Source organism: Anolis sagrei, chromosome X, assembly GCF_037176765.1.
Source record: "Anolis sagrei isolate rAnoSag1 chromosome X, rAnoSag1.mat, whole genome shotgun sequence".
Lineage (NCBI taxonomy): Eukaryota > Metazoa > Chordata > Lepidosauria > Squamata > Dactyloidae > Anolis > Anolis sagrei.
Window position 1 is genome coordinate 84,645,604 of NC_090034.1, and position 25,850 is coordinate 84,671,453.

Below are 25,850 nucleotides of genomic sequence, written 5' to 3' on the forward strand. Positions count from 1 at the left end.
TAATTATCCTGACAATTAATAAGTCTTCTGCTCCTTAACTGCTGTTGTGATTAGCTTCTCTGCCATGGGATGATGGGGTAACGGTGTGTTCCAAACTGGGAATTCAATGGGGCTTCCAAATGGGTAAATGGCTTCTCTATCCAAAGCTGCTGCGCTAGAATTCCTATGCTGATCTTTGTTTGAATATCAACCTACCCCTTTTCAGAATGGACTGCATCAGGACCAACGTAGAGGTGACTCCGAACTGCTCCCCAAAATATGCAAATTAATTGAGAAAGAAGCCTGGGATTTCTATGTTCCAAATAGACTGAGTGACTGAATTGGGCCAAAGGGAGAGGAGCACAGAGATGCGTAAATGCAGCAGAAGAGGATTTTTGGCAAACATGAACATTAGAAGCTGCCTCAGAGAGTCAGCTCACTGGACCGTATGTGACCTACTCTGGCTGGCAGTGCCTTCCCAGGGTCTCCAGGGGGGTCTTTCCCATCCCCATGTCCTTCTTATAAATTGGGGGATGCTCGAAGTTGAGCCTGGAATCCTCTGCTTGCAACAGATGTGCTCTACCACTGAGCCGTTCCTCCACCCAAGGAAGCAGTTTACGATTTTGATTAAGTCCCATTTTAATGGTGCATGAATACCCATCTGCTCTATTTTAAAATACCCTGTAGGAAAGGGAATTCCAAAATCCACACGTGGCTTGCCTGTCCTGCTGCAGTCCCTTCTGGAGAAGCGCATGTGTGCCTTTTGTGCTGCATGATGCCCACTGGTGCCACTGTGTGCTTAAACCTTTCTCTGCTCCCTACCTCCACAGTTTGGCGATTCGCAGCAGTTGCGGCTGGTCCGTATCCTGCGCAGCACAGTCATGGTCCGTGTCGGCGGAGGCTGGATGGCCCTGGATGAGTTTCTAGTGAAGAACGATCCCTGCCGAGGTAAGAAATGCATGCTGTTCGCAGATGTGGGTGTTCAGCCTCTCAAGATTCTGGGTCATGAAGGAAGATTTTTCCTCTTGTCAGCTCAACTGAGAGGCACTGAAGTAGCTGGCATTTAGAGTGGATGGGTGGGAAGTCAGTATCACCTTTGGAGCAGAAATAATGGCCAAGTTTCTTGTGCAAAGTTCCTACTGAAATTTATTTATTTATTTACAGGATTTATATTCCGCCCTTCTCACCCCGCAGGGGACTCAGGGCGGATTACAATGTACATATACATGGCAAACATTCAATGCCATAGACACATAACAGATATAGAGAGACACAGAGGCTATTTAACATTCCAGCTTTTTTATGAGGATATTCTGGCTACCAGGGGAGCTGTCATGTCACCGTCCATTTGTGACACTGATAAAGTACTTCCTCATTCTTTGCATGCTTGCTGGAGGTTTTTATGGCATCGTAAATTAGCCTCCACGTAAGCAGCACCTAAATTTCCTACTTGACAGATGCAACTGTCTTTCAAGCTGCAAAGGTCGACAGCAAGCTACACAAATTGGTCAGAAGCTCACTCCGACCTGGGCTGGCTTCGAACTCATGGCCTTTTGGTCAGTAGTTATCTTAATGCAGCTGACTCCCAGCCAACTGCACCACAGTCCCGGTGAAGAGAACTTCAGTGCAAGCCTTGAGAAGGAGAACTTCCTTGTGAATTTTCTCCATCCTACGTTAGTGGTAGAGAGGAAGCTATTTAGATTTTCTGTGGCATTGGTTTATTTACATGAGTTTATTTACTTGAGAGTAGTAGGGTCAACATGAATGTGAATAAAGAGGAAATAATGGAACTCTTCTCCTCCTACAACCTGTGAATTCTTTTGCTTCTGTAAGCTCTTCTCTTTCAATGCTTCAATTCCCACTTTAGCAGTCCTATCTGGCTGTGTGTTTTCCTGCTCCTTCTTTCCTTTGCATATGTGTATCTTCTCTATTCTAGTTCACCACCCTGGGAGTAAAATAAAACGCTCTGATTCCAGTTCTTCGATTGCCAGTCAGTCTCCAATAGGTTGGCGGTTTTTCTTGGCTTCCTCTTCACTCTCCTCCTGCCAGGAATGGCTTTGCTGCTCAGACCTGTCTTATTCCCTGTTGCCCCTCTAGCCCATTCTGTTGCTTCCTTTGGCCATGCTTTGGCAAATTAAAAAAGAAAAAGGAAAGGTTTGAAAACACTTGCCTTTGCTGGTTTGGGCTGAGAGCAGCAGAGATACGAGTTCTCCACAAGGTAGCACACAGGTAGCTCAGTTCAGTGTTCATGGCCAGTCTCTTTCCATGGGTTCCAGGTGTATTCCTTCACTTCACCTTGTCCTCCTAGTAGCCTGACCGAGGAGAAAGGATGGGACCCTATGCCAGCATGTTTCATTTGATTTGATTTATACCCTGTTTCCCCCCCCCCCCCCAAAGTGGATCCAAAGTACCAGTTGGGCTCCCTTATATCACCTTCTCCAGTCCAGGGCTGGGAAATGTGGGGTCCACCATAGGTGATTGTTGAGCTGTAGTTCCAGGATGTCTAGAGCCGTGGTTTCTGTCCTCCTCCTTTGGTCCCTTTCCCAGCATCTCCCTCGATCCTAAGAGCCCCTTTTATCTTCATGGGTGTTGTGCCCTGGCAAAAGCTGGAAGTACTGGATGCTTTGGAGGACAGTCCTTTGCTTTAGCCTGCTGTCCAGTGCCATATTGAAAACTATCAGGTGGCCCTTCTTCCTTTGTGGGTGGCATAACTGCCTCTGATCCACGCAATCCAAAGCACATTTAAGGCCCCTTCAGAACCTTTTGCTTGAACTCAGCTGCATGTCGCCTTGTGGCCAGAAAACCCAGACTGTTCCTCTGCTGTCTCTTGGCAATGCTGTGTCCAGCTCCCTTGAAACATTTCTTGAGTGTTGCTGCCAACGTCTAGGTTATCCTGCCACAGGGCGAAACTGTACTTGCTTGCCTTGGATTGGGATGGGGTCTAAGACCTCCCCTTGCACTTTTTGCCTTGCATGGTCTTGCTTCCTTAACAAAGTTGCTCCTGGTTGTCTCGACTTCTGCCTGTTGGGATCATTCTCTTCTTACCCCAAGACTGCAGAAAACGTTAACTGTTTAAGATCATTGAAGCTGTTATTTTGTGGTTGTAGATTAAGTCTGTGCCCACTCATGATGCATTTCCTTCCAACTTCTTGAAAAAATGAGGGGTTGGAGGCACTCCCTTCACCAGACCTCGTCACATAAGGCGAATGTGGGCTGTTCCAGTGAGTGCCCTTGTGGCTGAGCCAGTTCTACTTTCTGCAGTGTTGGGGTGGAAGACAGGTCCCCATCTTGAGTCACTTCAGATGCTCTGTGTCCATTTGGAGGCAACAACACCAAAGATTAAGGGTTGGAGACATGTGTGGCTGTGCTATAATTGATCAGAGGCTGATAGCAGGCTAAGTATGAACTGCAGAAGAAGAGTTAGACACTTAGTCCTTCATCTAAGAGGAAGGCCCTTTTACTTTGGCATGATGGAACCAACTGAGAAGGCTAAGATGGTTTTCTCTGCATGAAATTCAGTTGGAATGAGCCAGAAAGAATCCAAGCTTTTACAAATCTGCACCAGGCTGTCAGAAGCGTGTGGTGTTGCCTGGCTCTGGCGTGCATTTGCTCCTCAGGTTATGGCTCTTTTGGTTCAGATATATTTTGCTCGTCATCGTTGTTGCCGTTTCTTTCTTCTAGCACGAGGAAGGACCAACCTTGAACTCCGGGAGAAATTCATCCTTCCAGAGGGGGCTTCTCAGGGAATGGCACCATTCCGATCTCGGGGCCGGCGGTCCAAGCCCTCTTCACGGGCTGCCTCCCCGACTCGCTCCAGCTCCAGCGCCAGCCAGAGCAACCACAGCTGCACTTCCATGCCATCCTCTCCAGCCACGCCAGCAAGCGGCACAAAGGTGAGGGCATTTGCTCATATTGGAAAATGCTCCTTTCCCCTCAGGTTCTCTCCTTGGGTTTTGGTTTAGTTTCCACCCTGAACATTCTCCTTTAATGGAGAATGGAGCAGGGGACATATAAAGCGTCTCTTGAAAAGCAAAATGTGTACTCTGAGCCAAGGCTGCAGGCTCTAAGCAGAACAGGCCTCACGGGCCCAAAACCCTTTCTGCCCTCCTGTTTCCCTCACTCAGTCAAGCACACTCAGGAGAGGCAAGGTGTGAGAGCTGGCGGGTCCTAAATTAAGCACACAAGCGGGTGTTTTTCAACATGCCCCAGAGGTGCCCAGCTAAGTCTTGATGATATGCAGTCCACCATAGATCTCTCAGCCACTCTTATTTAGTCATGCCTATAAAATGCTGCCCTAGTGAGAGTGAAAAGGCGGAGGCCTGTGTCTCACTTCTTCCCTCCACTCCCATTGTATCCGTCCTGTGCCTCATTTTGTGTCCTGGTTTCTGTGACCACTGAGCATGTCTCCCTCCGTTTCCTCTCCTCTCGTTGGCTGGATCAGGTGTCCATGCCAGTCCCATGGACAGAGCCCAGACTCTGTCTGTCCACTCATTGTGTCAATGTGTGTGTTTTGTTGTCATTATCCACCACTGTGTTGTTTTATTCCAGGGTTTATTTTCTGTTTTTGTTCCTTTCCATCTTGGATTCTCCTTTCCCCCTCCTGCTCGCTCGCTTCCCCTTCCCCTCAACCTCTCTTTGGATTTTCCATTTCACAGACTCCGCATCACTTCACTCGTTCTTATGACAAACCCTGGTTGGCAAACAGCAAGCCAGGGACCCCCTCCTCCCAGAGGGGCCACAATAGCGCTGACCTCCGCCTGTCTGCTTCTGAGGTAGAGTATGGCTTCCCTAGGCCAGCGCGAGTGGCGAGAAGAGGTTGCGCGTGTTGCTTCCGTGGCTCTAGTAACGCTTGGTAACCTCCTGAAGGCAAGGCTGGCGTGCTTTTCGCAGGCTTCTCACTTGGATTTCTTTCTTTTTTAATGATTCTTTTTCTTTAATAAAAAAATATTTAACACAATAGAATTACATTGTTGCATAGCCTGTTCTCAATCTATACCCCCCCCCCCCCAATTATTCTCAGACTTCTATACAAATACAGCTCTGTCAGTTCTGCAGTTAATTCTTGGATCAGTGGCCCATTTTTGCTCTGCACCACGGTCTTGGAGAAAAAGCTCCATCTGTACTTGAACCTTGCTTCTCTGAATGCTCTTGTCATTGGTTTCTATTCCTGCCAGAAAAGGAGATAGCACCATATTCTACTGCTGAACAACTCTTTTGGTCAGGAAGTTCTTCCTAATGTTTAGGTGGAATCTTGTTCTCTGCAATTTGAATTCAGTGCTTTAATGTGTCATAGCCTCTGGAACAGGAGGGAACAAGCTGCCCTTCTCAGTGCAAGGAGAAATATTTAAACAATGTCTGCTCTGCCTTCTTTTCTCCACATATCACATTCCCTATAGCTCCCTCAGCCACTTCTCATAGGATTTTATGGTTCCAAACCTGTGATCATTTTGGTCATCCTTCTCTGGACATGTTCTAGCTTGCATTTTCACATCCTTCCTCTGTGCTGTAAAAGGCATGTCGGTGGGACCCCTTTCTATTTCCCCAGTGTGTCCGCCATGTTCTAAGCCAGGACATTTGGGTCTAGCAGAACTTCTGCTGAGAGACAATGGCAACTGCAGTCGAAAAACACCTGTGGAGCCATTTTGGTTCTGCATAGTGATTTAGTCACCCAGCTAAACCCTTCCAGGGCATCCTCTTGTCACACAACCTATTTAGCCTACTGCATCTTCCTCCAGAAGTGCCGGGGAGGGGGGGATTTTCCCGTTTCCCAAAAGGTCTGCTTTAACAGCCTGGCTTTATTCTTCTTTGTTTGAGACACAAAAAGAGCTTCCTTGGCATCTGTCTGCTTCTCTTTTTCCCCTTGTCCTGCAGCACCTTAAAGGTTGGGATCAATTGGGAGTGGAGGGAAAAAGGGGTCAGCCAACCATCTTCCTTAAGGGAAGCAGTCGACCAAACAACAAACTCTTCAAACACAAGTCCTCTTTGGGGCTTTCTGGCTGTTGTGCAGGTCTTGTGCCATAACAAAGGCAGACCCTCCACCCCTGTGCCACATGGGTCATATCAGCGCCCAGTACATTTCTGTGTGACCTTTAAGATGTTGTGGGAAAGCTGCAGCTTTGCTCGTGGAGCACAGACACCTTCTTTGCTTCTAAACTGCATTTTAAACACTCAATTCACTGCTTGAGAAAAACTTGATTTCCCCTTTATTGTTTCAAGGTGGCGCCGTCTTCCAGTAGCAAGCTGAAACGGCCCACTTTCCACTCAAGCCGAACATCACTGGCTGGGGATACCAGTAATAGCTCTTCACCAGTTTCTTCGGGTGCCAAAACTAACCGGGCAGGTAAGTGCCGCTGAGGAAACAGAATATGGGCTGCATGCACAGAGAGGCAAAAATGTATCCCACAGCTACGTCTTCCCCAACCGTTGTTTTGTAAGAAGCGCAGCGCACTCACAACAACACAGGCGTGTCATCACAGACAGAGATGAGCCAACTGCAATGGGAGCTGGAGTCCAACAACAGAAGGGAAACCTATCCAGCAAGAGAAAGTATTTACTAAGACAGTTAAGCGGGTGGGGGGAGAAGATAATCTTGTATCAGAAGGGCTGCATCAGACTAAAGCCAGCTCCTATGGAAGATGGGCCACTTAGAATGGATGGGAAAGCACTTCTTAAGCCACAGACAGGGAATGTATTTGTGTTGTTCACTACACAGGATAGAGCCCCCGGTGGCGCAGTGGGTTAAGCCCCCTGTGCTGGCAGAACTGAAGACCGACAGGTCACAGGTTCAAATCCGAGGAGAGGCGGATGAGCTCCCTCTATCAGCTCCAGCTCCTCATGCGGGGACATGAGAGAAACCCCCCACAAGGATGATAAAAACATCAAGTCATCTGGGCGTCCCCTGGGCAACGTCCTTGCAGACAGCCAATTCTCTCACACCAGAAGCGACTTGCAGTTTCTCAAGCCGCTCCTGACACGACCAAAAAAAAAAAAAAACTACACAGGATGTTTCAAAATGATGGGCCCAGTTTCAATGGCAGTATCTTTTACAACGCAAGGGGGGAAGACTTGATAAGAGATGCACAATGATTTAATGAGCTATCATGTTTAACAAACCGTTTTGAGACAGACACAAATCTTTAAAATTGACCCAAAAATAAAGAACATCTCATTGGGCCTTATGTTGCGGGGTTTCAGTCTTGTAAATGACTGAGCCCTGTGGTTGTTTGTACACAGTGAGGAGCATCTGGCAGTATGCTTTGGAGCTTGAATGAATTAAATGAATTGTTTATTGTACCAGCCATAGGCCATGACATCAAATAATATACAAAATTTAAAAGTACAATAAGCACTTTCCAATATAAACATTAAAACGTATTCTATACACTGGCTCTTTAACATTGTAGTAGCACAATAACAATAACAAATGTCTGATTTGTATCATCCCAAACTATCTCTATTTCCATTTCTAGCCTCTGCTGTGGACTTTGCTAAATTTAGCTCGGATTTTTTGGGCTGAGACTGCAAATGTGGTAACCTTTAATGTAGGAGTCCACAAACTTTTTAAACAGAGGGCCAGGTCACAGTCCATCAAACTGTTGGAGGGCCGGATTATAATTTGGAAAAAAAAAACATGAATGAATTCCTATGCACGCAGGCAAGGAGGCTCAATGGGGCAGCTGGCCATCAGCCAACATATGAGACATAGACGTCCAACCTCCCCATAGGACAGTGTTTCTCAACCTGGGGGTCGCGACCTCTGAGGGGGTGTCAGAGGGGTCGCCAAAGACCATCAGAAAACACAGTACTTTCTGTTGGTCATGGGGGTTCTGGGTGGGAAGTTTGACCCAATTCTGTCATTGGTGGGGTTCAGAATGCTTGTTGAATGTAGGTGAACTATAAATCCCGACAACTACAGCTCCCAAATGTCAAGGTCTATTTTCCCCAAACTCCACTGGTGTTCACATTGAGGGTTTTTTTTGCCAAGTTTGGTCCAGATCCATCATTGTTTGAGTCCACAGTGCTCTCGGGATGTAGGTGAACTACAACTCCCAAACTCAAAGTCAATGCCCACAAAACCCTTCCATTATTTTCTCTTGGTCATGGGAGTTGGGTGTGCCTATGATCACCCATAGGCCAACCTAGCCAAGAAACCTCCTTGTCTGTTTGTCTTTGATCCCCCCTCCCTCTGTTTTCCATTTGCCTATTTGTGGCAGCGGCTAAAAAAGCACCTGCTTTTCGTATTTCCAGACCCAAAGAAGACCACAAGCCGCCCAACCAGTCGGGCTGGGAGCCGGGCCAGCAGCCGCCGGGGCAGCGACGCCTCAGATTTCGACCTGGAGACCCAGTCTGCCTGCTCCGACACCTCAGAGAGCAGCGCCACTGGAGGGCAAGGGGGCTCCCGGCGGGGCACTGGGGCCAAACCCTCCAAGATCCCGACGATCACAAAAAAGACGCCTTCCGCCAACACTGCTGTCAGCCCCAAAATGCCTGGTGCTAGGAGATAACATGGCATCCATCATATTTCCTGCCTGGCAAAACTGACATTAAGAGAAAGGACCCAGCTATTGAAACACCCTGCTGGGTGCATATTTATTCTAGATGGAAAAATATATATATATTGTTTAAAGTTTAAAAAAGTTGTCAAGCTGCCTTATTTTGTTCTGTTAATTTTTTTGTAAGTTACTATTTTCATGTGAATATTTATGTAGATAAAACTTGCCTTCTGGTGACCTTTTTTGCGTTTGGGTCGGGGGGGGGGACTGAGACAAGCAAAAGGTCAGGATGTGAAAATGTACAAACTAAACCATTATAAATAGGATTTCTGTGCAGCGCAGGAGCTTTATCCTGCTTTATCTTTTAGGATTGTTTCCTAAAACATTGTTATGAGAAAACAACGTTTCACTTGCTGTCCCAGCAAGTTATTGAGAAAAGCAACACAGGACTATCCAGCAGTGTTCAAGGAACTCTCTCTTTCTTTTTCTTTTTTTGTGTAAATCTTGGATACCTCAAAAAGAGAGAAAACATGCAGCAAGGGAACCTGGGGCTTCTGTTTCCAGTTTTTTCTAAAAAAAAGAATTCCTGGTTTTACCTGAAGATTGCAACAGAGTGAGTTTGAACAAACATTTGCACAACTTTTGTTCCACTAAATGAACTCACTAAGAAAAACAACAACACTGTATACTTATAGCAACGTGCAAACGCCTCATCAGCTGCTAGGCTTTTTAAAAGGATAACTGATCCTGTACTTTGGGGGGGGGGGGGGGGTTGCAGGTGTTCAACTTGAAGCTGCCAAAAATGCCAGAAGATTCCTTGGGCCTGAGGGACCCTGGGCACACATCCCTTTGTTTGGCAATGGGGCAGCAATGGGGTACTGCTCCAACCGCTGCAAAAGCAAGAGCCCCCCCTCTCCTCACTTTCTAGTTCATAGACTGCTATGGGACAAGTGGCGGACTGCATTGTTTCCTATTTATTCTCTTGCCTCTGGACTGAGCCTGGCCACAGGAGACCCTCCGCTCCAGGGAAGAGCTGCCTTCAAGACGCACAGCCGCTTAGGAGTTTTAAAAAGTGTATCACCAGCAGCCCCCCTCCTTCGCCAGCCTCCACTCTCACACACAAACACACACTTTTGTATGCGCCCCTCCACTTTTCTTCCCTTTGTTGCGGGGTGGGGTGGGTGTGTGAAAGGGAGGAATGGAAAAAAAACGCTAAATGTGTGTGACCCTAAAGCAGGGGGAGGGAAGAGATGGGGCAGGGGCTACTTGGTCTTCCTGTATTTATTACCTTGTACTCTTTTTCCCTTGCTCTGACTGACCATATTGCTGTGTGATTCTCAGTTGGTTGATTTGAGCCAGAACCTGAAGCTCTACCAATGAATTGTTTTAAAAGAAAAAGACTCTTTTTGTATTAAAATTGCTTGCAGTAATAATAAGCAACATGTCTCTTGCTTTGTGCTGCACAGAAAACCGCCAGATTGAGAGGGAATTTGTGTGTGTACGTGGGGGGGGGGGGGGGTGTCCTTACTGCCCTTTCCTTCCATAGAGAAGACTAACCCAGGGACCTTCTCTGTGGTGGTTTGTGTTTGTGCAGGCCTTCAAGGAACCTATCCACCTATGGCAACCGCATGATTTCCACAGGGTTTCTTAGGCAAAGAACATTAAGGGGTGCATGTCCATTCCTTCCTCTAAAATACAGTCTACACAACATGGTACTCATTAGCGGGCTCCCATCCAAGTACTAACCAGGGCTAATCATGCTTAGCTTAGTTGCTCAAAAATCAGTTGTAAACAATGGGATCATTGGTCTCTCGGCCAAGGCTGTGAGGGTACTTGGCTCCAACCTCCTAAAAGTACCATCTTGGACTGCTACAGAGCTGGCCTCAAGCAAAAAAACAATATGGCACCCTATTGTCTATTTATTTATTCCCAATGCTCGCTGTAAAGCTCCTACCAAAGCAAACACAAGCATGCCCCTGACGTTCTCGCAGAATTCAGCACGACATCTGGGAAAATGTAGGAGGTGGTATAATGGGTCCCCAGCCAGTCCAACAACATAAGTTGTCTTGATAGGTCACAGCTGCAATGGTGGTGTGTGCTTTGCACATGCTCAAGGGCACTTTCACCTATAGAATTCACACCCTCAAGTTAGGACCTTGCACTGCTCAGATGCAGACCTCCAAATTTTAATGGTAGTATTAGGTTAAGAGTGGAAGCCTTTGCAAGACCAATGAGGCAAGGTACAGGTAAGTGCTGGAACCCCTCTGAACAAATTCCGTCCCCCAAAAAGCCCCAATGATAGGCTCATCTTAGGGTCATTATAAGTCAGAAATGATTTGAAGGCACAGAAGATAACTGAGCCCAGGGAAGCTGTTATTGAGGAAAAGATACCTCTGTTGCGAAGGGAGCAGAAGTTTATAAGATGTTAACATGACTCAAGTAAGCTGTTTTGCCAAAAAGCCAACCCCAATGAAGGCAGGCATGGAGAGGCACCCAAGTTTCCCTACAAAAACTTATTAGAATGTGCAATACTTCCTCGCGGTTGTCAAAGGAAAACATTTCCATCCGCAAAGCAAGGAGAATTCTAATTTGGGGGCAAAATAGGATACCATCCTGTAAAGGTAAAAGTATCCACTGACATTAAGTTTGGTCATGTCTGACTCGTGGGGGTGATGCTCATTTCCATTTCTAAACTGAAGAACCAGCACTGTCCATAGACACCTCCAAGGTCATGTGGCCGGCATGACTGCATGGAGCATCATTACCTTCCCAAAGAAGCAATACCTATTGATCTACTCACATTTTCATGTTTTTGACCCGTTGGGTTGGCAGAAGCTAGGGCTAACAGTGGGAGCTCACCCCACTCCCCAGATTTGTACCGCCAATAATACGGAGGCAAGCAATGTGTGGAAAGAAAATGCTCACAAACCCTGTACTGCAAGAGTTTGCCTTCCCTAATTCTTCTAATATTTGATAGCTTTAGTATACTAAGGAATTGAAGTTTTGAGTCTTTTGTAGTAAGTCTATCCTTTTTTGTGCATTTCTGAGCAAAATCAGTAGCTCAGTGGTTTAACCCACTGCGCCACCAGGGGACACTGGATACCAGCCACCTAACCTCCAAATTCCCTCACCATCAATAAGGAGGCCCCGGGCAGATTCTTAACCCTTCAACAGGGAAGAAGTCAGGTGGCCCACTTCATGGAATGGCTCTTCCTCTGGCCATTCCACGGATATGCCTCTCTGGAGCCTTCCTGCTCCATCCCACTGGGCTGCAGCCGCAAACTCATTCCAGGTTTAAGAAAGGGAGAGGAACTGTGTAGCTCTCCTCCAAATGTCACAGAATTTTCAAATCCCAACATCCTTGACCACTGGTTACATTGGCCAAGACAGCTGGGAATTGCAGCCCAATATCTGGAGTCTAGATTTGGCTCACCTGTAGCTGCAAAAGAACAGTGTGAAGGAGGCTTCGTCTACTACAGCGTTTCTCAACCTGGGGGGTTGGGACCCATGATTGGGTGGACGAGGTAGTGTTACAGGGGTCACCAAAGACCATCAGAAATGTTCTGTGTAGTAAGTGGACATGGAGGTTCTGGTGGGAAGTTTGGCCCAATTCTATCATTGGTCAGGTTCAGAATGTTCCTTGATTGTAGGTGAACTATAAATCCCAGCAACTGCAACCCCCAAATGTCAAGGTCTCTCTTCCCCCAAACTCTACCAGTATTCACACTTGGGCATATTGAGTATACCTGCCCACTTTGGTCCAGATCCATCATTGTTTGAGTGCACAGTGCTCTCTGGATGTAGGTGAACTACAACTCCCAAACTCAAGGTCAATGCCCACCAGAACCTTCCAGTATTTCCTGTTGGTCATGAGAGTTCTGTGTGCTAAGTTTGGTTCTATTCCATTGTTGGTAGAGCTCAGAATGCTCTTTGATTGTATGTGAACTATAAATCCCAGCAACTACAACTTCCAAATAATAAAATCAACCCCCACCCCACCACACCAGTATTTAAATTTGGGTGTCTGGGGTATTTGTGCCAAACCTGGTTCACTGCGTTGTTTTATGAGTTCGAAAAATAAACGGCAACCAGTGGAACTCCTTAAACAGAGCGGTTGACCGCTCCCTGTAAGTTACACCAGTCTGGCTGCCGCACGTTGGACCAGTTGGAATTTCCAGGCCGTCTTCAAGGGCAGCCCCACATAGAGCACATTGCAATAGTCCAATCTAGAGGTAACTAAGACGTGGACCACCGTGGCCAAATCCGACTTCACAAGGTACGGTCGCTGCTGGTGCATGAGCTTCAATTGTGCGAAGACCCTCCCAGCCACCGCCGATGCCTCCGCTTCAAGTGTTAGCACTGAATCTAGGAGGACCCCCAAGCTGCGGACCTGTGACTTCAGGGGAAGTCAAGCACAGGTTGCCACCCTATACCTCAATCTGGCCAACGATTGACCTGGAGGACCTCTATCTTGTCAGGATTGATCTTCAGCTTGTTCCTCCTCATCCAGATAGCCACAGCGGCCAGACACTCATCCAGCACCCGAGGGGCTTCCTTGGAGTTAGGTGGAAACGAGTAGTAGAGTTGGGCATCATCTGCATAGAGATGGTACTGAACTCTAAAACTCCGGATGCCCTCACCCAGTGGTTTCATGTAGATGTTAAAAAGCATGGGGGACAGAAACTAAACAATGTATAACAAATGTATTAAACTATGATAAAATAATTTTAATTTTTTTTAAAAAAAAGAAATGTCAGGAGAGAATGTTTCTAGAACATGACTATACAGCCTGAAAAACTTACAGCAACCCAGTGATTCTGGCCATGAAAGCCTTCCACAGCAACAAAAATAATTTTATGGTTGGGGGTCACCACAACATGAGGAACTGCATTAAAGGGTTGCAGCATTAGGAAGGTTGAGGACTACTGCTTTACCTTGTGGCATCAGCCCTTCCTAGCTGAGGGCTTTTCTGCTCTGCTGGGCTCCTCTCCCAGGCCAGGGAATTGCTGAAATGGGGCGGGACAGCCATGAGGGCAATGGGAGCGCCTCCTCCCTCCCTACAGAGTGAATGAGTGAGTGAAATAGGCGGCTGGGCCACCCTCCCTTGCCTGTCCCAAGGCAGCCTCTCTCTCCTGCAGCTGGAGCCAAAGAGTCAGTGGCAAGTGGCTGGGACTCTCCTTCTCACTCACCTGTCTCCAGCTGGAGGAGGCAGGGCAGGGGCCGTCCCCTTGGCCCCAAAGACCCTCCTGCTTAAAGGGCCCCACCATGCGACTCCCAGCGGTGCTGCTGCTCCTCGTCCCCCTTCTCTTCCTCCCAGGGCTCCTGCTGGCAGCTACTTCTCCATCCTCCTCGTCCTCATGCCACCACCAGCAGCAGCATCCGAATCGCCACCCTCTGCCTCTCCCTGCGCATCACCGGCGGCTGAGCGGGCGCCAGGTGCAACGCGAGATGCAGCGGGAGATCCTGGCACTGCTGGGTCTCCCGGGGAGACCCCGGCCAAGAGGAAGAGCCCTCCTGCCACCCCTGCCCCCTTCCTCCTCCTCCCCGGCCACTAAGCGCCGACGCCAGCCCCGTCCCATCTCGGCCGCAGCGCCGCTCTTCATGCTGGACCTCTACCGTGCCATGGCCAGCCAGGAGGAAGATGAGGAAGAGGAAGAAGAGGAGGAGGGCAGGGGGCAGGAGCGGAGACCCTGGAGACCCTCTGCCTGGCCGCCGCCGAGGAGGGCTGCCGACACAGTCATGAGTTTCGTCAACTTGGGTGAGTCCCCTTGGCGCAGGCGTGGCAGCCCCTCACCCTTGTTCCCCACCCTCCATCTGTTTGCCTTTCCAGGGGCAGATGGTTAGACTGGATGAACTTTGGGGATCTCTTCCAACTCTAGGTTCCTTCTGTTTTTAAATATATATACATATATATATACTTCCAAACCAACCTATTGTGGGTTATTCTTCGCAAAATTTGTTCCTAAAGGGGTTGCTTTTGTCATCCTGAGGCTTTTTTTTTTGTAAGGAGCCACTTGAGAAACTGCAAGTTGTTTCTGGTGTGAGAGAATTGGCCGTCTGGATGGGGTGTCTGGATGTTCTGCCATCCTATGGGAGGTTTCTCTCATGTCCCAGCATGAGAAGCTGGAGCTGACAGATGGGAGCTCACCCCCAGGGGGCATCCAGATGTTTTGCCATCCTGTGGGAGGTTTCTCTCATGTCCCAACATGAGAAGCTGGAGCTGACAGATGGGAGCTCACCCCCAGGAGGCATCCAGATGTTTTGCCATCCTATGGGAGGTTTCTCTCATGTCCCACCATGTGAAGCTGGAGCTGACAGATGGGATCTCACCCCCAGGTGGCTTCCGGATGTTTTGCCATCCTATGGGATGTTTCTCTCATGTCCCAGCATGAGAAGCTGGAGCTGACAGACAAGAGCTCACCCCCATGGGGCGTCCGGATGTTTTGCCATTGTGGGAAGTTTCTCTCATGTCCCAGCATGAGAAGCTGGAGCTGACACGACGGGAGCTCACCCTGCTCCTCGGATTCAAACTGCGGACCTATCAGTCAGCAGACCTGCCAGCACAAGGGTTTAACCCATTGCACCACCAGGGGCTCCCACCTGAAGCTGAGAGTATGACTTGTATGACATGGTCCCAACTCTTTGTAGATTGGGCATGGAAAAACTTTGGTCCTCTAAGTGTTTTGGACTGCAATTTATTTTTAAGTAATTTTTATTGATAAGAATGTTTTATATATACATTTAATATTGTGTGTGTGTGTGTGTGTGTCAGGAGCAACTTGAGAAACTGCAAGTCACTTCTGGTGTGACAGAATTGACCGTCTGCATGGACGTATGCCCAGGGATGCCCAGATGTTTTGATGCTTTACCATCCTTGTGGGAGGCTTCTCTCATGTTTCTGCATAGGGAGTTGGAGCTGACATAGGGAGCTCATTTGTGCTCTCCTCAGATTTGAACTGCTGACCTGTTGGTCTTCAGTCCTGCCAGCACAAGGGTTTAACCCATTGTGCCACTGGGGGCTCCCAATATAAAATATAAAAATAGGGGAAGAGGACAACGGAATCGAAAGGTTGGGTATAGAACAGGCATGAGCAAACTTCGGCCCTCCAGGTGTTTTGGATTTCAACTCTGGAATTGGCTGTTAGGAATTGTGGGAACTGAAATAAAAAAACCTGGAGAGCCAAAGTTTTCCCATTCCTAGAATAGAGTGAGGAATCACTATCACTATTGGGGATCTAAAATATATTACTTCTAGGGATATGAATTAGGAAGGGGAAAAACTGAAGGAAATGGGGAATTTGTTGACTTCCAATCTTCTTCATCATGGTTAAATAGTCTTACTTTCTTTCTTGGTAATTACTGCTTCCCCTTTTCGCCATTCTTCCAAGTGGAAACAGTCTCTCTCTTTAGCTCCCAATAAGCTATATTATCAATTTCCTCTTCTCTTCCACTAGGCTGTTATGAATTGTGGGAGTTGAAGTTCAAAACACCTGGAGGGCCAAAATTTGCCCATGACTGCTTTAGATTCTAGAAGATAGAACAGATGTGTCCTTTGCTGCTCCAAGGACCAAGTTAAAAGACACTGGCCATAAAGGTCAGAAAAGCAGATTTCAGCTTAAATATTAGAAGAAATGCCTAACAGTAAGATTCACCAATGGGACTTTGAAAGCTTGTTTGACATATTTGCTGATTATGGTTGGACCCATAAAGGTAATGTGCTTTTGTGGATTTTGTTGTATTTTGCTGCAGGCTACCCCTAATTAAGTTTTCTAGTCCTTAGACATAAATGCAACCTAAAAGATGAACTGCCATTTCTGGAACCTTCCAAAGAAGCAATTTACCACCTTTTTTGACCAGAGAAAAGAGGGCTCATCTATTTTGGGGGCCCCAAAACAGACTTGAGGAATACATTTCCCCCTCCCCCCCACGGGCTTATCTTTGCTCATACCAATTTTGGGCAGCCAGAATGCTTCTTCCATGACTACCAACAACCCACAAAGCTTGAGAACAAAATGCTTCCCAGCTTTCACAAAATGTTGTTTCTCAACTGTTTTTAACTCCATGTTGTTGTTGCATGGCCCAGCCAGGACACAGAGGATCACCTCTAGGGAAAACACTCACATGGAAACACAGAGGATTCAATGAGTCCTCCCCTATATACACAGTTGAGGATCCCTGCTGATCAGGCAAAAAAAAAAAAAAAAGGAATATGGGTCCAAGAACAGAGCAAGGAGTCAAAAGTGGGGGCTACTTATGATACTTATGATATTGAAACATTTAAACCTAGGACACCAAGTCACACTGTTCCGCACTGCAAATAATGAGGCACTATTGGAATCCAGTCGAGCGGGTTCTTGCGCTTTTGAACCTGCTGACTGGATGAAACTCAGTTGTGCGATCGGCACATTTCTGGCTGTTCCTTCGCAAGCATCCCTTACTTGCAATTTTTGAATTGGCCCTTGCTCTTGAGGGTGTGCAACAGGTAACTCACCCATCAGGCACAGATGGGAAGAAAGTGCACACAAATTGAAATGTCATTTTGGTGTCTGAAGCAGCCAAAGGCTGCCTTTCCTCTCACATGTCCCTGCCCCAATAATTAATATGTGCAATAGTATTAATTGGAAAACTTAGCAGTGATGGCTGTTTGACAATGGAATGAGCTACCTCAGAAGATAGTGGATTCTCCTCCATGGGAGGATTTTAAACAAAACGTGGACAGTCCACTGTCCAGGGCACTTGATCTGTGGATGCCTGAACTGGCAGTGTTGGTGGTCCAGGTGACACTCAGAATTGCTTCTACAGTGTTAGTTTGTCATCCCTTAGCATCTTACAACCAGATACGTTCCTTCAGCTAAAGCAACGTTTCTCAACCTGTGGATCGGGATCCCTGGGAGGGGGCAGCGAGGGGGTGTCAAAGGGGTTGCCAAAAACCATCAGAAAACAGTATTCTCTGTTGATCATGGGTGTTCTGTGTGGAAAGTTTGGTCCAATTCTATCGTTGGTGTGGTTCAGAATGCTCTGGTTCTAGGTGAACTATAAATCTAAACAACTACAACTCCCAAATGTCAAGGTCTGTTTTCTCCAAACTCCATTGGTGTTCACATTTGGGCATATTGAGTATTCATGCCAAATTTGGTCCAGATCTATCATTGTTTGAGTCCACAGTGCTCTCTGGCTGTAGGTAAACTACAACTTCAAACTCAAAGTCAATGTCTACCAAACCCTTCCAATATTTTGTTGGTCATGGGGAGTCTGTGTGCCAAGATTGGTCCAATTCCATCGTTAGTGGGGTTCAGAATGCTCTTTGATTGTAGGTCAACTATAAATCCCAGCAACTACAACTCTCAAATGACAACCCCCCCCCCAACCCCACCAGCATTCAAATTTAGGCGTATGGGGTATTTGTGCCCAATTTGGTCTAGTGAATGAAAATACATCTTGCATATCAGATATTACATTACGATTCACAACAGTAGCAAAATTACAGTTCTGAAACAGCAACAAAAAAATTTCATGGTTGGAGGTCACCACAACATGAAGAACTGTATTAAGGGGTCGCAGCATTAGGAAGATTGAGAACCACTGAACTAAAAGGATGCCAAGTGGTGAGAATGTTAGATCAAAGTCAAATACAGAATACATCCAAATGAGCAAAAATACAACTCAGAAAAAATGGCAAGTAACAGCCTACCATGACCAAAGACTAGGAAGAGGGATGACACAAGTGGGCAGAGTAAACAGGTGGGTAGGGGACAGTATTAAATGCTAACATCCTATTTCATGTAGGCCCCCGGTGTTCCTGCACTCTCTGATTTAACCTTCTACTCTCAAGAGTAGCATGGGATGCAATATCATGATAACAGTCAAAACTAAGTTTCACTTGCCTGCTCAGCTAATCCTGGAACTGGCAATAGGTTTCATCTTGTCATTCATCTTATGCAGCATAACGTCTTGGGTCAGCCCTGAGGTGGCTGCAACCACTCAAAGAGCTGTGGTTTTTTTGTGGACTCTAGAAGAAAAAGATGGCAACATTTTTACTGGGCCACCCTAAAGCAAGGAAAGATATGACACCCCTAGACTTAGGGAAGGGGCACATCAGTGACTGTGTTTCCCCAGGTCAGGTGGAAGCACTGCTTGGCCCAGAGACTTCATTGGACATACAGACTTCCCCATTCACCTTCTTGTAGAATCACAGAACCTTAGAAATGGAAGGGACTACAAGGGCCATCTAGTCCAACCCCCTCGCAAGCAGGAATATACAACTGCTGGATCTCTGAAAGATGCCCACCCAAACCCTGTTTAAAGACCTCCAAGAGAGGAAAAGGTAAAGTAATGCTTTGTAGACAAAGCACTGCGGCACATAGGCTTCTAGGTTATCATAGACCAGGGGTGGGAATCATACAAATAGTGGTGGATTGCAATTCTCATGAGCACTGGCCAACACAGGCAGTGGAAAAGGAAGGCTGGGAGTTACAGCCCAATAGCATCTAGAACACCTTGACCATTCTCATTTCTGGTTCTGCAGAGATTCATTGGAAACCTACTGTGAATTTCCCCAAGCAGATTCTTCTATCAAAGCAGTGGCAATATTTCGGCAAATGGTTTCGGAAGATCCTGACTGGTGACAGCTTTTTCATACAAGAGAGAGGGGGGGGGGCTCAGTTTTATCCACCTGTTTGGTGTTTGTGGACCATAAACATATCACCCTGTTCATTTGTTAGGAGCTCAGCAAGGGCTGTAGTCTGAGGCAAAACATAGAACATTTGCTCACAAGTCACAGAGAAGGAAGTCAACCCAAGGGTATTTTTCTTCCCAGTTTAGGATAAAAAAAAAAGAGGGGGGGGGGAGAGACCCAAGTGCAAATCGTCTTGCCCCAGTTTTCGTACTGGTCCCATGGTCATTATTTCTTGCTGATTCTTCAGCGTTTGAAAGACTTTGGAAGGAAGTCAGTTGCTTCCTAAAGACTCCCATCTGTGGCTAACTGCTCTGGAGTTCCAATGTATTTATTCATTTCCTGGAATTAGGGTTTATCTTGAACGGCTTACAAGCTATCAATATGCATCACTGAATGCTTTCAAGCCACATGGTGGGGGTGCAGCAGACACCCTACATTCTGATATCTGACAAAATATATAAACAAAAAGTCTGCTTGCATAAGCTGAAGAAACAAGCAACTAACATTAGCTTTGTTTTATGTTTTGTTTTTTGAGGCAATGTATACATTTTTTGGAAGAATCTGGAATTCTTGAACGTAAAGACAGGGAGTAGAGTGAACGCAGAAAAAATGCAGACAGTTGTTCCTGAGTTTCTTGTTTCATAAGCATAACTGACCATTTTTGCTCACTTAAAAAAATAGGTACCTTGGGGTCCTGCCTGTGTTTCAAAAATATTAACAATGCTGCATCTCCCCCATTTGCATAATGGAATAATACAACTTAAATGGGCTCAGCTTATTGGTGAGCAACAACAGGACAAAATTTTAAAAAGAGTATCTGCTGACACAAAATGTTATGAGTACTAGCGAACTTCTCTATTAGCAATCGAAAGCTCCCCAAGTGTGCACACTTGTTCCCTTCAGAGAGAGTTTACCAAGAGGGAAACATATGAGAAGGCTGCCCTGAGTCCCTCCTCGGAGGTGAGAAGGGCGGGGTAAAAAATGTAGGAAATAAATAAATAATAAATAAGGCCTACTGCACCGGAGAAATTCTGAGAACATTTTAAATTTAGGATTTGCGCAAACCGCTCTGATTTCCATCGGAAGTGACAGCTGCGCCGCGTTCCCTGTCCTGACCGCAAAGCTGCGGAGACCAAATGCCAAGAGGAAGCTGAGGTTGTCTTTCTGGGAGTTGCTCACTGTCCACGACATCTATTTTTGGGAAAACACAGAATGCTTGCAGGAGCCACCCAGTTTAATGGCTTGCTTATGTCCGAGGGAGGAAAGGCATTGGGTACTCTGTGGGGGGGTCTGGACTATGTATTGTTGAAGGCTTTCATGGCCTGAATCACTGGGTTGTTGTAGGTTTTTCGGGCTGTATGGCCATGTTCTAGAAGCATTCTCTCCTGATGTTTTGCCTGCATGTATGGCAGGCATTCTCAGAGGTTGTGAGACCTGACAGCTCTGAGGATGCCTGCCATAGATGCAGGCGAAATGTCAGGAGAGAATGTTTCTAGAACATGACCATACTTCCAGTGATTCAGGCCATGAAAGCCTTCTACAATACATAGTCCAGACCCAACTGTTAGGATTTCTGGGAGTTGAAGGCCAAAAACATCTGGGGACTCCAGGTTGAGAACCAGCATGTCAGTCCTTATATGCTAATTGGGGGAGAGGCAAAACATGAAGATGTTGACCCTTTCCATTTGTCTTTCCCCAACAAAGGTTCTGAGATATTATTTAACACAAGCTGGATATAAAGCAGGGATCCAGGAGGGTCAGCAACACAATAGAGCTCTCCCTCTGATTCGTACCTTAGCAACTCAGTGCCATTTGGTTGCGAAGTACTGGGCCCCATGTCAACAAATTCCCATTGCAAATCTCTGAAGAGGAACTGGATTCCTCCTTATGATGATACAAGTATTGGTTACAACAGCCTGAAGTCACCATGAGAAAGCCGGGGCTTGTATTCACAACTACTTTGCGATTGGACACTTACTTATCTTGTGTGTGGCTTTGAATGCTTTACTGCTGGCTATCGTGATTTTTGAATACTAGGCTCCTAACTATGGGCCCCGTTTTCCAGCTGACAAATGAAGTCATGCATTAAATCTCTTTTAAGAAGACAGCATTACTAAAACTAACAGCTGTTGCCATTTTGCCCTCACTTTCTCTTCCAGCACGTTCTTTGTTTTACATTAGAGTCTCGCTTATCCAACCTTTGCTCATCCAACGTTCTGTATTAACCAATGCAGTCTGCCTGCCGCCTGGATCCACGGCTGTTTTAATACATTGTGATGTTTTGGTGCTAAATTTGTAAATACAGTAATTACAACATAATGTTGCCATGTATTGGGCTGCTTTTTCTGTCGATTTGTGGTAAAACAGGATGTTTTGGTGCTTAATTTGTAAAATTATAACACAATTTGATGTTTAATAGGCTTTTCCTTTACCCCTCCTTATAATCCAACGTTTTTGCTTATCCAACGTTCTGCCAACTCGTTTATGTTGAATAAGAGAGACTCTACTGTATTTCTAATTGCTGAAATTACAAAGAGTGTCTTCAGATACACCATGTAACACAATTTTTGTTCCTGGGTTATAAATCTCATTTCCTAATTGGTTCTATAATAAAAACATGGAAAAGGTTTATTAAACTTCAAAAACTTTATTTTTGCTGTACATCCTGCAGTACATTTTGCTCTAGTTTTTCAATGAATATCTCATCGAGTCTCAACCAATTCAACATAGTTTGTGGCAGCCAGCTTTCAAAGTAAGTACCGCACAATTAAACAGAAAATAACACCTTCAAACCAGGAACAGATTTTTTTTCACATTTTGTTACATGGTGTAATGTTTCAAATTTTTTAAAGCCCAAAACAAATAGTCCTGCATCTGCCACCCAAGTGTCCAATGACCATCTCCATCCTGCAGGTAGCTGCCAGGATGGGAAAGCAGATCCATCTCTACAGGTTGTGGAGGCTTTTTTTCTGCTATTGGTTTCTGTGCCCAAATTTGGGTGGGGCAACTTCCTCTCTGTCTGTTTTAGCAAGTGGGTCACTGGGGGCTCCATGTAAGAGCAGCCCAGTGGGCGTCCAGGAAGGCAGACCCTGGCCTGCGCGGTTACCTCTTGGAGACTGTATAATTGCTAGCTGGTGGTGAATGGGTCAGCTGCATCTGGTTTCGTGCCTTGTTTTTGCCTTTTTGAGACAGCAGAACAAACCTCAGCACAGATAGCAGAAGATTATGGTTACACTGATTAAGTGGAGAGAGCATTCTTTACCCAGAGCAAGGAAAACTTTGCCCACATCCTTCATATCATGGTATGCAACGGAAGCTGTGTTGTTATTGGCTCATAACATTACTTGGGCACCAGGCTAAGAAAATATTTCCGTTGCTAGCAATCCACATTCTTTGCCTCCATGTCCAACAGTCTGGGATTTTTCCCAGCTTCAAGCACAGCATTTCGAATAAGAGAGCATGTCTGTATCAGAGGCCCTGCTCATAGGACCCATCTACAGTATACTGTATGATTAAATTCGGTTTGACATCACCTGAACTGCTATGGCTCAATGCTATGGGATTATGAACGTTGTAGTTCAACAAGGTCTTCAGCCTTCTCTGCCAAAGAGAGCAGGCACCTCACCAAACTGTAACTCCCAGGATTCCACAGAACTGATCCATAGTAGTTAAAGTGGAGTCAAATTGCATTCATTTTAGATGTAGTCATCTATATATATAAAAAGGGAAAGGGCGTTCAACGGGACAGCAAAACGCAAAAAAAAAACCGACGAAAACTCACCAAATTTGCCGTGCACATACCTCAACCCACAAGGTATGCACAACACTCATCAAAATTCCAAACAACATTTCAACAAACTCACAATTACAAAAACCAACTGAGCATGCGCAGTGCCCAGGGGAGGAAGTACACACGCAATGCACTCTGGGAACTGTAGTTCTAGAACACGGCCTACCCGCTGATGCCGAAGCCCCAGCCTGGGAGTTGGAGCTCGGCCGGCTGTGCTCGCTGGGGGCCAGGATGCTGCGCGACCTGCGGAAGCTGCCCGGGAGGCCCCCGCTGCGCGCCTTCCTGGCCTGGCCGGGAGAGGCCGCGGCCCGTCTCTGCTGAGGACAGCCCATAGGCCACCGCAACGCCCGGCCCAGGCCGCCCCCGCACACCGCCGTCTGGCTCCGCCATTGGTGAGGAAGGGGAAGGAGGGAAGGAAGCGGGAGAGGGAAGGAAGGACAGAAATGAGGGGAAGGGGTGTAAATAGCAAGGAAGGAAGGAAGGAAAGAAGGAAAGAAAGAAGAAAAGTGGGAAGAGGAAGGGAAGGGGAAGGAAGGAGAAGTTGAGAAGGTATATGAAACAAGAAAGGAAGAAAAGAAAGAAGAAAGGGAGAGAAGGAGGATGGGAAAGAAGGGAGAAAGGAAGGGAGGGAGGAAGGAAGAAGAAAGGGAAGGGAAGGTGTATGAAGGAAGTAATGAAGGAGAAGTTGAGAAGGTATATGAAAGAAGAAAGGAAGGAAAGAAAGAAGAAAGGGAGAGAAGGAGGATGGGAAAGAACGGAGAAAGGAAGGAAAGAAAGGAAGGAAGGGAGGGAGGGAGGGAGGGAGGGAAGGTGTATGAAGGAAGGAAGGAGAAGTTGAGAAGGTATATGAAAGAAGAAAGGTAGGAAAGAAAGAATACAGAGAGAGAGGAGGATGGGAAAGAAGTGAGAAAGGAAGGAAGGAGGAAAGGAAAGAAAGATAGAAAAAAAGAAGAAGGGGAAGGGAAGGTGTCAAAAGGAAGGAAGGAAGAAAGGAAAGGGAATTTGGGAAGGGGAAGAGAGGAAAAAAACGAAGGAAGAAGAGAAAGGGAGGGAAGAAAAGAAAGAAAGAAAGAAAGAAAGAAAGAAAAGGAAGTCTGGAAGTCAAGAACGAAGGAAGGAAGGAAAGAGATAGAGAGGGAAGAAAGGAGAGAAATAGGAAGGAAAATAAAAAGGGAGGAGGAAGGAAAGAGGAAGAGAAGGAAGGAGGAGAGAAGGAAAGAAAAAAGGGAAGGGAGGAAAGACGGAGCAAAGGAAGAAGAGAAAGAGGGAGAGAAAGAGGGAGGGAAGGAAAGAAATAAAGAAAAGGAAGGATGGGAGCAAAAAGCTAAGGAAGGAAGTAAACAGGCAGAGAAGGAAGAAAGGAAAGAAGAAAAGGAAATGAAGGATGGAGTGAAAGAATGAGAGAAAGAGGGAGAGAAGGTTGGCCACAGCAACGCGTGGCAGGTAAAGCTAGTTTAAAATATATATGAAAATAGATCAGTGGGCATCTAATCCAAGCGTCTGTCAATGCAGGAGTTCACGGTCTCAGAGGTGACCATAAAAAAGTTCCAGTAAAAGAGAACCCAACACTTTCTGAAATAAGCTTTATTTCAAATGCCTGGAATTCAAAGTATTCCTCATTTGAGATTTCCCCCCGGATTTTGGAATATACAGATTTACTTTATAATACTGTATCTACTCAAATCTAACCTTTTTTGGATAAATTACCCTGTCAAAATCAGGGTGCGCATTAGATTCGCGTCATAGGGCAATCTTAGTGCTGAACAAGTGCTGAACAAAGCAATAGGGGAAGCAGCTTTAGGAGCACCTGGAGCTTCTATTTGAGGGATGTCACCTGTAATATAATTGTCATAGCTCAATGCTATGTAATCCTGGGATTTGTAGTTTGATGAGGCAACTGCACTCTTTGGAAGAGAAGGTTCAAGACCTTGTAAAACTACTGCCCCTATGACCCCACAGCATTGATTGTCTCCTGTGCTATTCTAATAATCTGTTATAATATAATATATTGTATATACATATAATATCTATAATATTGTAATGTAATGCAATATAATACTAGTAATTGTTTTTAAATTTATTATTTTATTATTTATTTATTTACTGCATTTGTTGACCGCCATTCTCAGCCCTAGGGCGACTCACGGCGGTGTACAACATATAAAAACAGTTCACAATAAGGGAATATCACAACAATAATATCAACATAGCAATCAATAGTACAATTAAACTAAATCATCCGCACCGTCTCATCGTAGAATCATAAACCAATCTTGTTATCCATTTTCCGTTCCAGTCATCATTGCCAATTGTTGTGGCACTTAATCGAACGCCTTCTCAAATAACCATGTCTTTAGTCTTTTGCGGAATGTCATAAGGGAGGGCGCCTGTCTGATGTCTACAGGGAGGGTGTTCCACAGCCGGGGGGCCACCACCGAGAAGGCCCTATCCCTCGTCCCCGCCAGGCGTGCCTGAGAGGCAGGCGGGATCGAGAGAAGGGCCTCCCCAGACGATCTCAAGGTCCTCGTGGGCTCATAGGCCGAGATGTGGTCAGAAAGGTATTTTGGGCCGGAACCGTTTAGGGCTTTGTAGGCCAAGACCAACACCTTAAATTGGGTGCGTAATGATTTTGTAATCTGTATATCTAAACTGTTGTAAACCGCTCTGAGTCGCCTAAGGGCTGAGAAGAGCGGTATACAAATAAAGTAAATAAATAAATAAATAAATAGATCCAAGGCAATTAAAGTAGTTTCATTCTACAGCATAGATACTTCCCAAGTTTTCTTTTTAATTGCTGAAAGCTTTATCGTATAAATGGTAGCCTTATAGTTGTGAGTAGGGCCCCTTTGGCAACCAGTATTTTTTAGACCCAGTCTGCCACTGATTGTGCTTTGTCTTTCTATATCAGTTGATG

The 25,850-nt window shown here is 46.1% G+C and overlaps 2 protein-coding genes across 23 annotated transcripts in view; both read left to right on the plus strand.

Moving 5' to 3' along the window:
* MACF1 (microtubule actin crosslinking factor 1) overlaps positions 1–9,907 on the plus strand; it is a 398,178-nt gene extending 388,271 nt beyond the window's left edge. For 10 of the 22 annotated variants that reach the window (XM_060784087.2, XM_060784094.2, XM_060784082.2 and 7 more), the window contains 6 exons: positions 810–927; positions 1,916–1,984; positions 3,661–3,872; positions 4,635–4,751; positions 6,196–6,319; positions 8,227–9,907. In XM_060784087.2, coding sequence (XP_060640070.2) covers positions 810–927; positions 1,916–1,984; positions 3,661–3,872; positions 4,635–4,751; positions 6,196–6,319; positions 8,227–8,483 — 897 coding nt within the window. In that variant the 3' untranslated portion in view covers positions 8,484–9,907. The remainder of the gene's footprint in view (positions 1–809; positions 928–1,915; positions 1,985–3,660; positions 3,873–4,634; positions 4,752–6,195; positions 6,320–8,226) is intronic. The other 12 variants (XM_060784090.2, XM_060784089.2, XM_060784091.2 and 9 more) reach the window with 3 other exon arrangements.
* Positions 9,908–13,547: 3,640 nt separating this feature from the next.
* Positions 13,548–25,850, plus strand: part of LOC132780394 (bone morphogenetic protein 8B-like) — a 46,292-nt gene continuing 33,989 nt past the window's right edge. The window contains exon 1 of the mRNA XM_060784072.2: positions 13,548–14,229. Within this exon, the coding sequence (XP_060640055.2) occupies positions 13,737–14,229 (493 nt within the window). The 5' untranslated portion in view covers positions 13,548–13,736. The remainder of the gene's footprint in view (positions 14,230–25,850) is intronic.